Here is a 13940-nt window from a genome sequence, read left to right as displayed (position 1 = left end):
TGCCTCCTCAACCCTCCTCTCCTCCCTTTCTGCATCCTTTGACTCTCTATGTCCCCTATCCTCCCGACCGTCTCGGTTCTTCCCTCCTGCTCCGTGGCTTGACGACTCATTGCAAGCTCACAGAACAGGGCTCCGGGCAGCCGAGTGGAAATGGAGGAAAACTACCCTCCCTGCGGACCTGGCATCTTTTCACTCCCTCCTCTCTACATTTTCCTCCTCTGTTTCTGCTGCTAAAGCCACTTTCTACCACTCTAACTTCCAAGCATCTGCCTCTAACCCTAGGAAGCTCTTTGCCACCTTCTCCTCCCTCCTGAATCCCCCCCCCCCCCCCCCCCCCCCGCGGATGACTTCGTCAACCATTTTGAAAAGAAGGTCGCCGACATCCGATCCTCGTTTGTTAAGTCAAACGACACCGCTGGTCCTGCTCACACTGCCCTACCCTATGCTTTGACCTCTTTCTCCCCTCTCTCTCCAGATGAAATCTCGCATCTTGTGACGGCCGGCCGCCCAACAACCTGCCCGCTTGACCCTATCCCCTCCTCTCTTCTCCAGACCATTTCCAGAGACCTTCTCCCTTACCTCACCTCGCTCATCAACTCATCCTTGACCGCTGGCTACGTCCCTTCCGTCTTCAAGAGAGTGAGAGTTGCACCCCTTCTGAAAAAACCTACACTCGATCCCTCCGATGTCAACAACTACAGACCAGTATCCCTTCTTTCTTTTCTCTCCAAAACTCTTGAACGTGCCGTCCTTGGCCAGCTCTCCTTCTATCTCTCTCAGAATGACCTTCTCGATCCAAATCAGTCAGGTTTCAAGATTGGTCATTCAACTGAGATTGCTCTTCTCTGTGTCACGGAGGCTCTCCGCACTGCTAAAGCTAACTCTCTCTCCTCTACTCTCAACCTTCTAGACCTATCTGCTGCCTTTGATACTGTGAACCATCAGATCCTCCTCTCCACCCTCTCCGAGTTGGGTATCTCCGGCGCGGCTCACTCTTGGATTGCGTCCTACCTGACAGGTCGCTCCTACCAGGGGGCGTGGCAAGAATCCATCTCCGCACCACGTGCTCTCACCACTGGTGTCCCCCAGGGCTCAGTTCTAGGCCCTCTCCTATTCTCGCAATACACCAAGTCACTTGGCTCTGTCATATCCTCACATGGTCTCTCCTATCATTGCAACGCAGACGACACACAATTCATCTTCTCCTTTCCCCCTTCTGATAACCAGGTGGTGAATCGCATATCTGCATGTCTGGCAGACATATCAGTGTGGATGACGGATCACCACCTCAAGCTGAACCTCGGCAAGACGGAGCTGCTCTTCCTCCTGGGGAAGGACTGCCCTTTCCATGATCTCGCCATCACGGTGGACAATTCCATTGTGTCCTCCTCCCAGAGTGCTAAGAGCCTCGGCATGACCCTGGACAACACCCTGTCGTTCTCCGCTAACATCAAGGCGGTGACCCGATCCTGTAGGTTCATGCTATACAACATTCGTAGAGTACGACCCTGCCTTACATAGGAAGCGGTGCAAGTCCTAATCCAGGCACTTGTCATCTCCCGTCTGGATTACTGCAACTCCCTGTTGGCGGGGCTCCCTGCCTGTGCCATTAAACCCCTACAACTCATCCAGAACGCCGCAGCCCGTCTGGTGTTCAACCTTCCCAAGTTCTCTCACGTCACCCCGCTCCTCCTCTCTCTCCACTGGCTTCCAGTTGAAGCTTGCATCTGCTACAAGACCATGGTGCTTGCCTACGGAGCTGTGAGGGGAACGGCACCTCCGTACCTTCAGGCTCTGATCAGGCCCTACACCCAAACAAGGGCACTGCATTCATCCACCTCTGGCCTGCTGGCCCCCCTACCTCTGCGGAAGCACAGTTCCCGCTCAGCCCAGTCAAAACTGTTCGCTGCTCTGGCACCCCAATGGTGGAACAAGCTCCCTCACGACACCAGGACAGCAGAGTCAATCACCACCTTCCGGAGACACCTGAAACCCCACCTCTTTAAGGAATACCTGGGATAGGATATAGTAATCCTTCTAACCCCCCCCCCAAAAAAAATATATAGATGTACTATTGTAAAGTGGTTGTTCCACTGGATATCATAAGGTGAATGCACCAATTTGTAACTCGCTCTGGATAAGAGCGTCTGCTAAATGACGTAAATGTAAATGTAAATGTACTGGGGAACAGTGGGTTAATTGCCTTGTTCAGGAGCAAAACGACAGATTTTTACCTTGTCAGCTCGAGGATTCAATCCAGCAACCTTTCGGTTACTGGCTCAATGCTCTAACCACTAGGCTACCTGCCACCCCAAAATTGGGCTCTCTAATGGGCAGATGCAAAAAGTATGAAACTAGAGGAGGTGAGTATGGTTACCAGTGTTAGAGAGTAGTGATATACATGTAATTCAACTAGTAATTTCAATACATTTTGCAGTAGCTTGGTGGTAGTTTAACTAAATTCAAATCTTGGTAGTGTTTTCAGTAGTTAATTACTTTACTATGAAGTGGTGTAGCTAACTACTGGAACTACACACTACTTTTTTTGCAAAAATAAAATATGTTTAGGCAATACTTGCCTTTCTTTTTCAGCATTAGACCTGCCCAATTCTCACTTGAATCGTAGTTTTTGTGTTTAATAGGTTAAATTACACATTCTGTTAACATCTGACTCCAGATCTGTTCTTGTAATTTGTAGTCTCTGACATTTCAGATTTAGATATGATAATTCTTCACCAAGTAGTTTGGATGAAGTGAACTACTTTTTCAAAGTAACTTTAGGTAACTCAACTATTACTGAACAAAAATATAAAAGCAACATGTCAATGATTTTACAGAGTTACAGTTCATTTAAGGAAATCAGTCAATTTAAATAAATAAATGAAGCCCTAATCTATTGATTTCACATGATTGGGCAGCGACGCAGCCATGGGTGGGCCTGGGAGGGCATAGTCCCATCTATGGGGGAGACAGTTTTTCTCCACAAAAGGGCTTTATTACAGACAGAAATATTCTGGATGGCTGGTCTCAGATGATCCCGCAGGTGAAGAAGCTGAATGTGAAGGTCCTGGGCTGGCGTGGTTACACGTGGTCTGCAGTTGTGAGGCCGATTGGACATACTGCCAAATTCATATTATCTACCATACAGTGCCTTCTGAAAGTATTCAGACCCCTTGACTTGTTCCACATGTTGTTAGGTTACAGCCTTATTCTAAAATTGATTAAATCGTTTTTTTTCTTCATCAATCTACACACAATACCACATAATGACTAAGTGAAAACAGGTTTTTAGAAATGTTTGCTAATTTATAAAAAATAAAAAAATAAAATATCACATTTACATAAGTATTCAGACCCTTTACTCAGTACTTTGTTGAAGCACCTTTGGCAGCGATTACAGCCTTGAGTCTTCTTGGGTATGACGCTACAAGCTTGGCACACCTGTATTTGGGGAGTTTCTCCCATTCTCTGCAGATCATCTCAAGCTCTGTCAGGTTGGATGGGGAGAGTCGCTGCACAGATATTTTCAGGTCTCTCCAGAGATGTTAGATTGGGTTCAAATCTGGGCTGGGCCACACGAGGACATTCAGAGACTTGTCCCGAAGCCACGTTGTCTTGGCTGTGTGCTTAGGGTCGTTGTCCTGTTGGAAGGTGAACCTTCATCCCAGTCAGAGGTCCTGTGCGCTCTGGTGCAGGTTTTCATCAAGGATCTCTCAGTTCTTTGCTCGGTTCATCTTTGCCTCGATCCTGATTAGTCTCACAGTCCCTGCCGCTGAAAAACATCCCCACAGCATGATGCTGCCACCACCATGCTTCACCATAGGGATGGTGCTATTTTTCTTCCAGATGTGACGCTTGGCATTCCAGCCAAAGGGTTCAATCTTGGTTTCATCGTAAGAGGGAATCTTGTTTCTCATGGTCTGAGAGTCTTTAGGTGCCTTTTGGCAAACTCCAAGCAGACTGTCGTGTGCCTTTTACTGAGGAGTGGCTTCCGTCTGGTCACTCTACCATAAAGGCCTGAATGGTGGAGTGCTGCAGAGATGGTTGTCCTTCTGGAAGGTTCTCCCATCTCCACAGAGGAACTCTAGAGCTTTGTCAGAGTGACCATTGGGTTCTTGGTCACCTCCCTGACCAAGGCCCTTCTCCCCCGATTGCTCAGTTTGGACAGGCAGCCAGTTCTAGGAAGTCTTGGTGTTTCCAAACTTCTTCCATTTAAGAATGATGGAGGCCACTGTGTTCTTGGGGACCAATGCTGCAGAAATTTTTTGGTACCCTTCCCCAGATCTGTGCCTCGCCACAATCCTGTCTCGGAGCTCTTCGGATAATTCCTTTGACCTCATGGCTTGGTTTTTGCTCTGACATGCACTGTCAACTGTGGGACCCTATGTAGACAGGTGTGTGTCTTTCCAAATCATGTCCAATCAATTGAATTTACGACAGGTGGATTCCAATCAAGTTGTAGAAACATCAAAGATGATCAATAGAAACAGGATGCATCTGAGTTCAATTTCGAGTCTCATAGCAAAGGGTCTGAATACTTATGTAAATAAGGTATTTCTGTTTTGAATTTTTTCAACATTTGCTAAAATGTAAAATCTGTTTTCACTTTGTCATTATGGGGTATTGTGTGTAGATTTTGATTTATTTAATCCATTTTAGAAGAAGGCTGTAACATAACTAAATGTGGAAAAAGTCAAGGGGTCTGAATACTTTCCGAAAGCACTGTATGCATTTAGTGTAAACAGAGCACCAGCACATTTTTACATTTACATTTGACATTTTAGTCATTTAGCAGACACTCTTATCTAGAGCAACTTACTATGACTAAGATTTTATTTGTATTTTTTATTTAACCTTTATTTAACTAGGCAAGTCAGTTAAGAACAAATTCTTATTTACAATAACGACCTACCAAAAGGCAAAAGGCCTCCTGCGGGGACGGGGGCCTGGGCTAATTTTTTTTTTAAAAGACAATATAAATATAGGACAAGAAGATGGTGGTTGTCCCACCTAGATATCTTATGATGAATGCACTGACTGCAAGTCAAATGTACCTAAATAAAGTCGCTTTCAGCAAAGTCAGTCAAGTAGAGTTAGAACCTCTTGCCTCAAAGAATTCTGTTCCATCCCAAGGCTCTGTTAAATATCAACATGCAGGAGAAAAACACTGCCTTTATCAGTGTTAATATATTGCAACACGACAAGGCTGCACATCTATCTAGCTGTTCCATCTCACAGGCAGGCAGAAGACAGGTAACGGTGTGTGCTAGCCAAATCCAATAAGAGTCGATAGTCCATGGCCGCTTTGGCCTCTGCACTGTCAGACTCAGGACCTGATCCATTTTGCCCTGACATACTTCTCTACCAGGAGATCTCATTAGACACTCCACCGCCCTCTGCTCTTCCTCTCCCCGGCTCTCTATGGGGACTGTGTTGCTATGCATCACTGGGAGACACTTAAGGAGCCACTCTGGGAACCACTGGGAGACACTCTTTTTCCCCATTGAGAGTGCTCCATTTATCAGACCATTGTGTGTTCCAAATGGAACCCTATTTCCTATATAGTGCACTACTTTTGACCAGAGCTCTATGGGCCCTGGTCAAAAGTAGTGCACTACATAGAGCATAGGGTGCCATTTGGGACGCAAGCCAAGCTTCGGGAGCCTTTGATAAATTGGAGGGTACATCTAGTTAGTTAAAGTGGATATGAGATTGGTCACAGCATGCCCTGTGGAGAGCTTGATGATGAGTTGTTTTCTGTACTGTGGGTGTATTAGATCAATCTGAGAGCTGTAATGTAATGTACCAAGAAGTTGTTATTCGGCAGATGGTTGTTTAAGTCGCCTGTCAATCAATCTGGTTAGAGGGTGGGGACAGTGTTAATTTCATACGGCTGGCTGTGTGATCAATGAACTTAGATCGATACATTTGACTTGTGGTATCAGTTGACTTAACTTGTCTGTGGAAGCTCAAATCTAGATATTGGATTTATAGAAACATGCTGCAATGCTGGCAAGGAGCCAGATTGGAGTGGCGAGGTACAAGCATCAGATCAATCAATCATACACAGTCCATCCAGCCCTGGTCTTTGATTACCTTGCTGTGAGCGTAGACGACAGATCCCAGGAGTTTCCAGGTGCCTCCACGGCGGTCCATCCGGATCATGCGCAGGATCTGCAGGAATCTCAAACTCCGGATGGCCGACGTAGCAAAGACATTCCCCTGGGTTCCCGCCGCCAGCACAGAGATGGACGCAATCAGCACCATGACGTCTTGGAAAGAAGGATATTTATCACAAATTTTCAAAATCGTTCAAAAAGTATATATTTAATTCCACACATTTATTTTATTTTTGTGCATGTACTGGACGTATATTTGTATGCGATATGTTTAAAAAAATACATATCACAGGACACGGTTGAATCTAGTTGATGATCCCTGGTTTATTGGATTCAAGTCACAGGAGGTTGGTGGCACCTTAATTGAGGAGAACGGGCTTGTGGTAATGGCTGGAGTGGAATCAGTGGAATGGTATTTCATTCCATGAGCTCCGTTCCAGACATTATTATGAGCCGTCCTCCCCTCAGCAGCCTGAGTTGAAGTACTGTAGGTTGCTGATGGATAAAAATGTTAGAGAGGTGCTAGCCATAGGTACTGTTGGGAAGGATTTGATGAAGCACCACCAACTACAGCCAGCAGCCACCTCGATAATACATGGTGGCCATTTTGTGCCAGCACAATCACTACAAATCTGTTTTGGGGGCGGAGAGGAAGGAAGAAGTGTGGGTATATTTGGCCTAAATTGAGCAGAAGATAAAACAGTCCATGGAACGAATGACCAAATGCAGGCCACTTAGGTGACTGCTGCCGGACAGTTTTATCTCACTGATGACAGTGACACAGAAAAGACCACAGGGGCAGTTGCAGTCGAACTCACCGATCACGCAGAAGGGCTTGCGGGCGAATTTCAGACGGCCTCTCCATCCTCTGTATCTGCAGCAGCATCCGGCGGCCCATATCCTCACTATGTACTCCACGCCGAACACCACGATGGTGACTATTTCCTGTTAAGGGACAAAGGCTTCCTGTTACATCACAGCGTTGCCAGTGGCATTCATAACACACATAATGCTGATATTATCATAATGGTTTTGCAAAGATAATATGGTTATATTGTGAAAGTTTGGTACTCCAATACTAAGGAAATTAGAATAAAATTATTAATATAGTATGTGTATATAGTCAGAACTGAGAGAGACAATTAGCAACTACTTTCTTACAGTATGAATTGGTTATATTATGAACAGCCAGCACATGCCGTGTTTCTACAGACCTAAAGCGTTATTCCACCACTTTTCAACCTCATATTCATTATCTCCAGCACAAAACCATTGTCTACATATGTGCAAATGGCATGCTACTGATATGCGTCGTGTAAGTGTGAACCAAAGTGCCTACCAGTATATACAAGGCATCTTCGGAACTCTTCTCATACTCCTTAATGGTGGAAAACACAGAGAGGACCAGACAGGAGAAGACCAGCACAAAACTGTGGATAACAGGATAAGAGATAACATGTTCAATTATAAACAGTTTCCTTCTCCACCGATAATCACTATAAGTACCCCCATATACCGCAGGCAAGACAATCGATCTGCAAGTAATTCCAATTTCACACACAGAGGTCTGCTGGGGTTTCAGTGGCTCCTTCACAAATTCAATTGATTAATCTGGAATTGCTGAGGTCCACTGACTATATCCCTCCCAAGCCATAAAGAGACATATGATATTTTGCAGGCCATGCAGGAAATTAGTCTGACTGTAGCTGCTTAGGAACCCAAGAGGGTTTCAGTCCAATATACTGTATCAGAGCTGGGGAGAAGGGGAAAAGGAAACTTATTAACAGATCTGTCCGATTTTTCACTCTTTGGTCAAATCAAAATTTATTGGTCACATACTGTACACATGGTTAGCAGATGTTAATGTGAGTGTAGCGAAACGCTTGGTTACACAGGTTGAAATGGTGCGTATTAGGCTTGACGTTATAGTAGACAGCGATGTTATAGTAGACAGATATGTTATAGTTGACAGAGATGTTATAGTAGACAGAGATGTTATAGTAGACAGAGATGTTATAGTAGACAGAGATGATATAGTAGACAGAGATGATATAGTAGACAGAGATGTTATAGTAGACAGAGATGTTATAGTAGACAGAGATGATATAGTAGACAGAGATGATATAGTAGACAGAGATGTTACAGTAGACAGATATGTTACAGTAGACAGAGATGTTATAGTTGACAGAGATGTTATAGTTGACAGATATGTTACAGTAGACAGCGATGATATAGTAGACAGAGATGTTATAGTAGACAGAGATGTTATAGTAGACAGAGATGTTATAGTAGACAGATATGTTATAGTAGACAGATATGTTATAGTAGACAGAGATGTTATAGTAGACAGAGATGTTATAGTAGACAGCGATGTTATAGTAGACAGAGATGTTATAGTAGCCAGAGATGATATAGTAGACAGAGATGTTACAGTAGACAGAGATGTTACAGTAGACAGATATGTTACAGTAGACAGAGATGTTATAGTAGACAGAGATTATATAGTAGACAGATATGTTATAGTAGACAGATATGATATAGCAGACAGAGATGTTATAGTAGACAGAGATGTTATAGTAGACAGAGATGTTATAGTAGACAGCGATGTCTTAGTAGACAGATATGTTATAGTAGACAGAGATGTTATAGTAGACAGAGATGTTATAGTAGACAGAGATGTTATAGTAGACAGATATGTTATAGTAGACAGCGATGTCTTAGTAGACAGATATGTTATAGTAGACAGAGATGTTATAGTAGACAGATATGATATAGTAGACAGCGATGTTATAGTAGACAGAGATGTTATAGTAGACAGAGATGTTATAGTAGACAGAGATGTTATAGCAGACAGATATGATATAGTAGACAGATATGATATAGTAGACAGCGATGTTATAGTAGACAGAGATGTTATAGTAGACAGATATGTTATAGTAGACAGAGATGTTATAGTAGACAGAGATGATATAGTAGACAGAGATGTTATAGTAGACAGAGATGTTATAGTAGACAGATATGTTATAGTAGACAGATATGTTATAGTAGACAGATATGTTATAGTAGACAGATATGTTATAGTAGACAGAGATGTTATAGTAGACAGATATTTTATAGTAGACAGAGATGTTATAGTAGACAGATATGATATAGTAGACAGATATGTTATAGTAGACATAGATGTTATAGTAGACAGAGATGTTACAGTAGACAGAGATGTTACAGCAGACATCTCCCTGTGGCTCAGTTGGTAGAGCATGGTGTTTGCAACGCCAGGGTTGTGGATTCGATTCCCACGGGGGGCCAGTACGGAAAAAAAAGGGGAAAAAAATGTATTAATTGAAATGTATGCATCCACTACTGTAAGTCACTCTGGACAAGAGCGTCTGCTAAATGACAAAAACAATTTTTAAAAAGTAAAAAAAAGTACAATATTATAGTAGACAGAGATGATATAGTAGACAGAGATGTTACATTAGACAGATGTTATAGTAGACAGAAGTGTTATCGCAGACAGATGTGCGAAGGTTGGAGTTGCGGAGAGGGGGAGATGAGGAAATTCTAGAACAGGAAGTGAGATAACAGGAAAAGGCGAAAGAAAATGAGAAAAAATGTATTGAAGACAGTATTGCTATTTCCAAAGTACTACACCACAGCATTGTGGTGTCTCCCGAAGGAAAGAGGTCTTCTGACTTCAAATCAAATAACATTTTATTGGTCACATGTTTAGCAGATGTTATTGCGGGTGTAGCAAAATGCTTGCGTTTCTAGCTCCAACAGTGCAGTAATATCTAACAAGTAATATCTAACAATTTCACAACAATACACACAAATTAAAAGAATGGAATTAAGAATGTATAAATATTTGGACCAGCAATGTGGGAGCGGCATAGACTAAAATACAGTAGAATAGAATAGAATACAGTATATACACATATGAGATGAGTAATGCAAAATATGTAAACATTATTTAAGTGACTAGTGTTCCATTATTAAAGTGGCCAGTGATTTCAAGTATATGTATATAGAGCAGCAGTCTTGGCTATTTAACAGTCTGATGGCCTTGAGATCGAAGCTGTTTTTCAGTCTCTCGGTCCCAGCTTTGATGCCCTTTTACTGACCTCACCTTCTGGATGATAGTGGAGTGAACAGGCAGTGGCTCGGGTGGTTGTTGTCCTTCAGGATCTTTTTGGCCTTCTTGTGACATTGGGTGCTGTAGGTGTCCTGGAAGGCAGGTAGTTTGCCCCCGGTGATGCGTTGGGCAGACCGCACCACCCTCTGGAGAGCCCTGCGGTGCGGGCGGTACAGTTGTCTTACTAGGCGGTGATACAGCCCGACAGGATGCTCTCAATTGTGCATCTGGAAAAGTTTGTGAGGGTTTTAGGTGTCAAGCCACATTTCTTCAGCCTCCTGACGTTGAAGAGGCGCTGTTGCGCCTTCTTCACCACACTGTCTGTGTGGGTGGACCATTTCAGTTCGTCAGTGATGTGTACGCCGAGGAACTCCACTGCGGTCCCATCGATATGGATAGGGGGGTGCTCCCTCTGCTGTTTTCTGAAGTCAATGAGACTTCGTGGTTAAACAAAGGTACCAAAAAGATACTTAAAGTGATAGTTCACAAAATCAAAGTTGGTCAGATGTTTTCAAACCTCAAAATTTGAAAAATGTCAAGACGCCTCCATGCTCAGACCATCTGTTGTGTAGATCCAAGTAAATTCCAAATTAATGACAAAGATATGCAGCAACTAATTTAAGAATTTTAAATTGCCTATCCAATTAATGGAGTGAAACTGTGAACAGATGGTGTGGGATGTGGACTCATCTCAAGATTAGAGCACTTTGCTGTTTCTCGCCTAAGAATGTCTCACGGCTTGATTTTGTCTGACAGTCTAGGGACTTATTTAAAGTGATAGTCTAAACATAAACGTTTCTCACTTTGAACATACCACATGCTTATTAAACCAAAATGGATCCAAAACCGAGGCCACCACCCCATTTTCCTTGACTGCATTCGCACTGCAGTTGCAATGATTGTGATATGCGGGTGTTTTATCCTCTTACAGGTTTCGGGCAATGAACTGATTGTAAATGGCCATGGTAGAGAGCGTCCACTAAATGACTCCATTATACACTACCGGTCAAAAGTTTTATAACACCTACTCATTCAATGTTTTTTTTTTTTTTTACTATTTTCTACATTGTAACTATGAAATAACACATATGGAATCATGTAGTAACCAAAAAAGTGTTAAACAAATCAAAATATATTTAATATTTGAGATTCTTCAAATAGCCACCCTTTGCCTTGATAACAGCTTTGCACACTCTTGGTATTCTCTCAACCAGCTTCACCTGGAATGCTTTTACAGCAGTCTTGAAGGAGTTCCCACATATGCTGAGCACTTGTTGCCAGCTTTTCCTTCACTCTGCGGTCCAACTCATCCCAAACCATCTCAATTGGGTTGAGGACGGGGATTGCGGAGGCCAGGTCATCTGATGCAGCACTCCATCACTCTCCTTCTTGGTAAAATAGCCCTTACACAGCCTGGAGGTGTGTTAGGTCATTGTCCTGTTGAAAAACAAATGATAGCCCACTAAGCCCAAACCAGATGGGATGGCATATCACTGTAGAATGCTGTGGCAGATATGCTGGTTAAGTGTACCTTGAATTCTAAATAAATCACAGACAGTGTCACCAGCAAAGCACCCCCACACCATAATACCTCCTCCTCCATGCTTCACGGTGGGAACCACACATGCGGAGATCATCCGTTCACCCACACCACGTCTCACAAAGACACAGCGGTTGGAATCAAAAATCTCCAATTTGGACTCCAGACCAAAGGACACATTTCCACCGGTCTAATGTCCATTGCTTGTGTTTCTTGGCCCAAGCAAGTCTCTTCTTCTTATTGGTGTTCTTTAGTAGTGATTTCTTTGCAGCAATTCGACCATGAAGACCTGATTCACACAGTCTCCTCTGAACAGTTGATGTTGGGATGTGTCTGTTACTTGAACTCTTTATTTGGCCTGCAATTGGCCTGCAATTTCTGAGGCTGGTAACTTGAATGAACTTATCCTCTGCAGCAGAGGTAACTCTGGGTCTTCCATTCTTGTGGCAGTCCTCATGAGAGCCTGTTTCATCGTAGCACTTGACGGTTTTTGCATCTGCACTGAAAGAAACGTTCAAAGTTCTTGAAATGTTCCATATTGACTGACCTTCATGTCTTAAAGTAATGATGGACTATTTGTTGTTTCTCTTTGCTTATTTGAGATGTTCTTTCCATAAAATGGACTTGGTCTTTTACCAAATAGGGCTATCTTCTGTATACCACCCCTACCTTGTCACAACACAACTGATTGGCACAAACGCATTAAGAATTAAATAAATTCCACAAATTAACTTTTAAGAAGGCACACCTGTTAATTGAAATGCATTCCAGGTGACTACCTCATGAAGCTGGTTGAGAGAATGCCAAGAGTGTGCAAAGTTGTTATCAAGGCAAAGGGTGGCTTTTGGCTTTGGCTTTGCCAAACACTTTTTTGGTTATTACATGATTCCATATGTGTTATTTCATCATGTAGATGTCTTCACTGTTATTCTACAATGTAGAAAATAGTCAAAATGAAGAAAAACCCTTGAAAGAATAGGTGCTCTAAAACTTTTGACCAGTAGTGTACATGTAAAATGTTGTATCGTTTCAAGGACAACTGAGGAAGACATCTGCTGTCTATTATGACTGACAATGCTTCCCCTGGCACATCAATGTGTGACGCATAACATTTCCAACAAGGGAAAATGGGTAGCGGCTCGTCACCAGGACAGCGGCTGAGTCACAAATGGCATGCTATTTCCGTTTAAAGTACATTGTTCACACTGTGGGTCTCGGTCAAAGGTAGTGCACTATGTAGGGGATAGGGTGCCATTTGTGGATGTAGACAGATAGTACAACCAGTGCTCTAGCACAGAGTCGCTGCAGACTCATTAGACTTCCCTACAGTTCCCTTCGACTACGTGGAAACAGTCCTAGTACGTAGATGAAACATCCCACGTCAGTGCGCTTAGAGCCATTTGAAGATATAAACTGATGAATCATTGGATGAACAGGGCTGTATCAAGGATGACTGGGGAGGATGTCCTACTACTTAAAACCTAGGTTATAAACCTTTTAACTTTTTAGAAGCATGTATGAACCTTAACAATGGATTGTAATAGGTATTATTATATGGTATTATGTTTCTGTATACCAACATTTAAACTGACTCAAAATTGATGTTTTTTAGTCATGACATTGCTTTTGGCTAATAAACTTGGGTCAATGGAACCTGCCTAACTATAAACAGATAATGTTGTAATAACAGATAATGCAAGCATGGCTGCAGGGAGTTTCCACCATATTCCTCACACCAGTCCATTCTTTTTTAAATCTATGAGGGATAGTGTATGAGTGCACACTTCAGGACAGGGTACAGAAGAGGAATATAGCCAAAAGCTCCATAGGTTGAGCTGGAGACATACAGGATGTAAACCAAACCATGCTCCATTTCATGTCTGGGCCTGCTCCTCTGTCTGGGCCTGCTCCTCTGTCTGGGCCTGCTCCTCTGTCTGGGCCTGCTCCTCTGTCTGGGCCTGCTCCTCTGTAGAGGATGAGCAGCAGGGTTGAAGGATTCCTTTTCCTTTTGTTTGCTTATCTCCCTCTTAAGGTATTAGTCAGGGTCCTAGAGAATGGTCTCTCTCCTCTCTCCATCGCTCTCTCTCTCAGATATCACCAGGCTCTGGTCATTGATAAACCCATTCCTCTGGCCATTTTTGCAATAGAA

At 43.1% G+C, this 13940-nt stretch overlaps 1 protein-coding gene across 5 annotated transcripts in view; it reads right to left on the bottom strand.

The window, feature by feature from the left end:
* LOC115150118 (potassium voltage-gated channel subfamily KQT member 2) overlaps positions 1–13940 on the bottom strand; it is a 77058-nt gene that overhangs the window by 37503 nt on the left and 25615 nt on the right. For all 5 annotated transcript variants that reach the window (XM_029693066.1, XM_029693070.1, XM_029693067.1 and 2 more), the window contains exons 2-4: positions 7459–7549; positions 6938–7064; positions 6097–6272 (exon numbers count right to left, since the gene is read on the bottom strand). In XM_029693066.1, coding sequence (XP_029548926.1) covers positions 6097–6272; positions 6938–7064; positions 7459–7549 — 394 coding nt within the window. The remainder of the gene's footprint in view (positions 1–6096; positions 6273–6937; positions 7065–7458; positions 7550–13940) is intronic.

The sequence above is a fragment of the Salmo trutta genome, chromosome 16 (genome assembly GCF_901001165.1).
Source record: "Salmo trutta chromosome 16, fSalTru1.1, whole genome shotgun sequence".
In the NCBI taxonomy this organism is placed as follows: domain Eukaryota; kingdom Metazoa; phylum Chordata; class Actinopteri; order Salmoniformes; family Salmonidae; genus Salmo; species Salmo trutta.
Note: the sequence above shows the minus strand (reverse complement) of the source record. Positions and strands in the feature narration are given on the sequence as shown.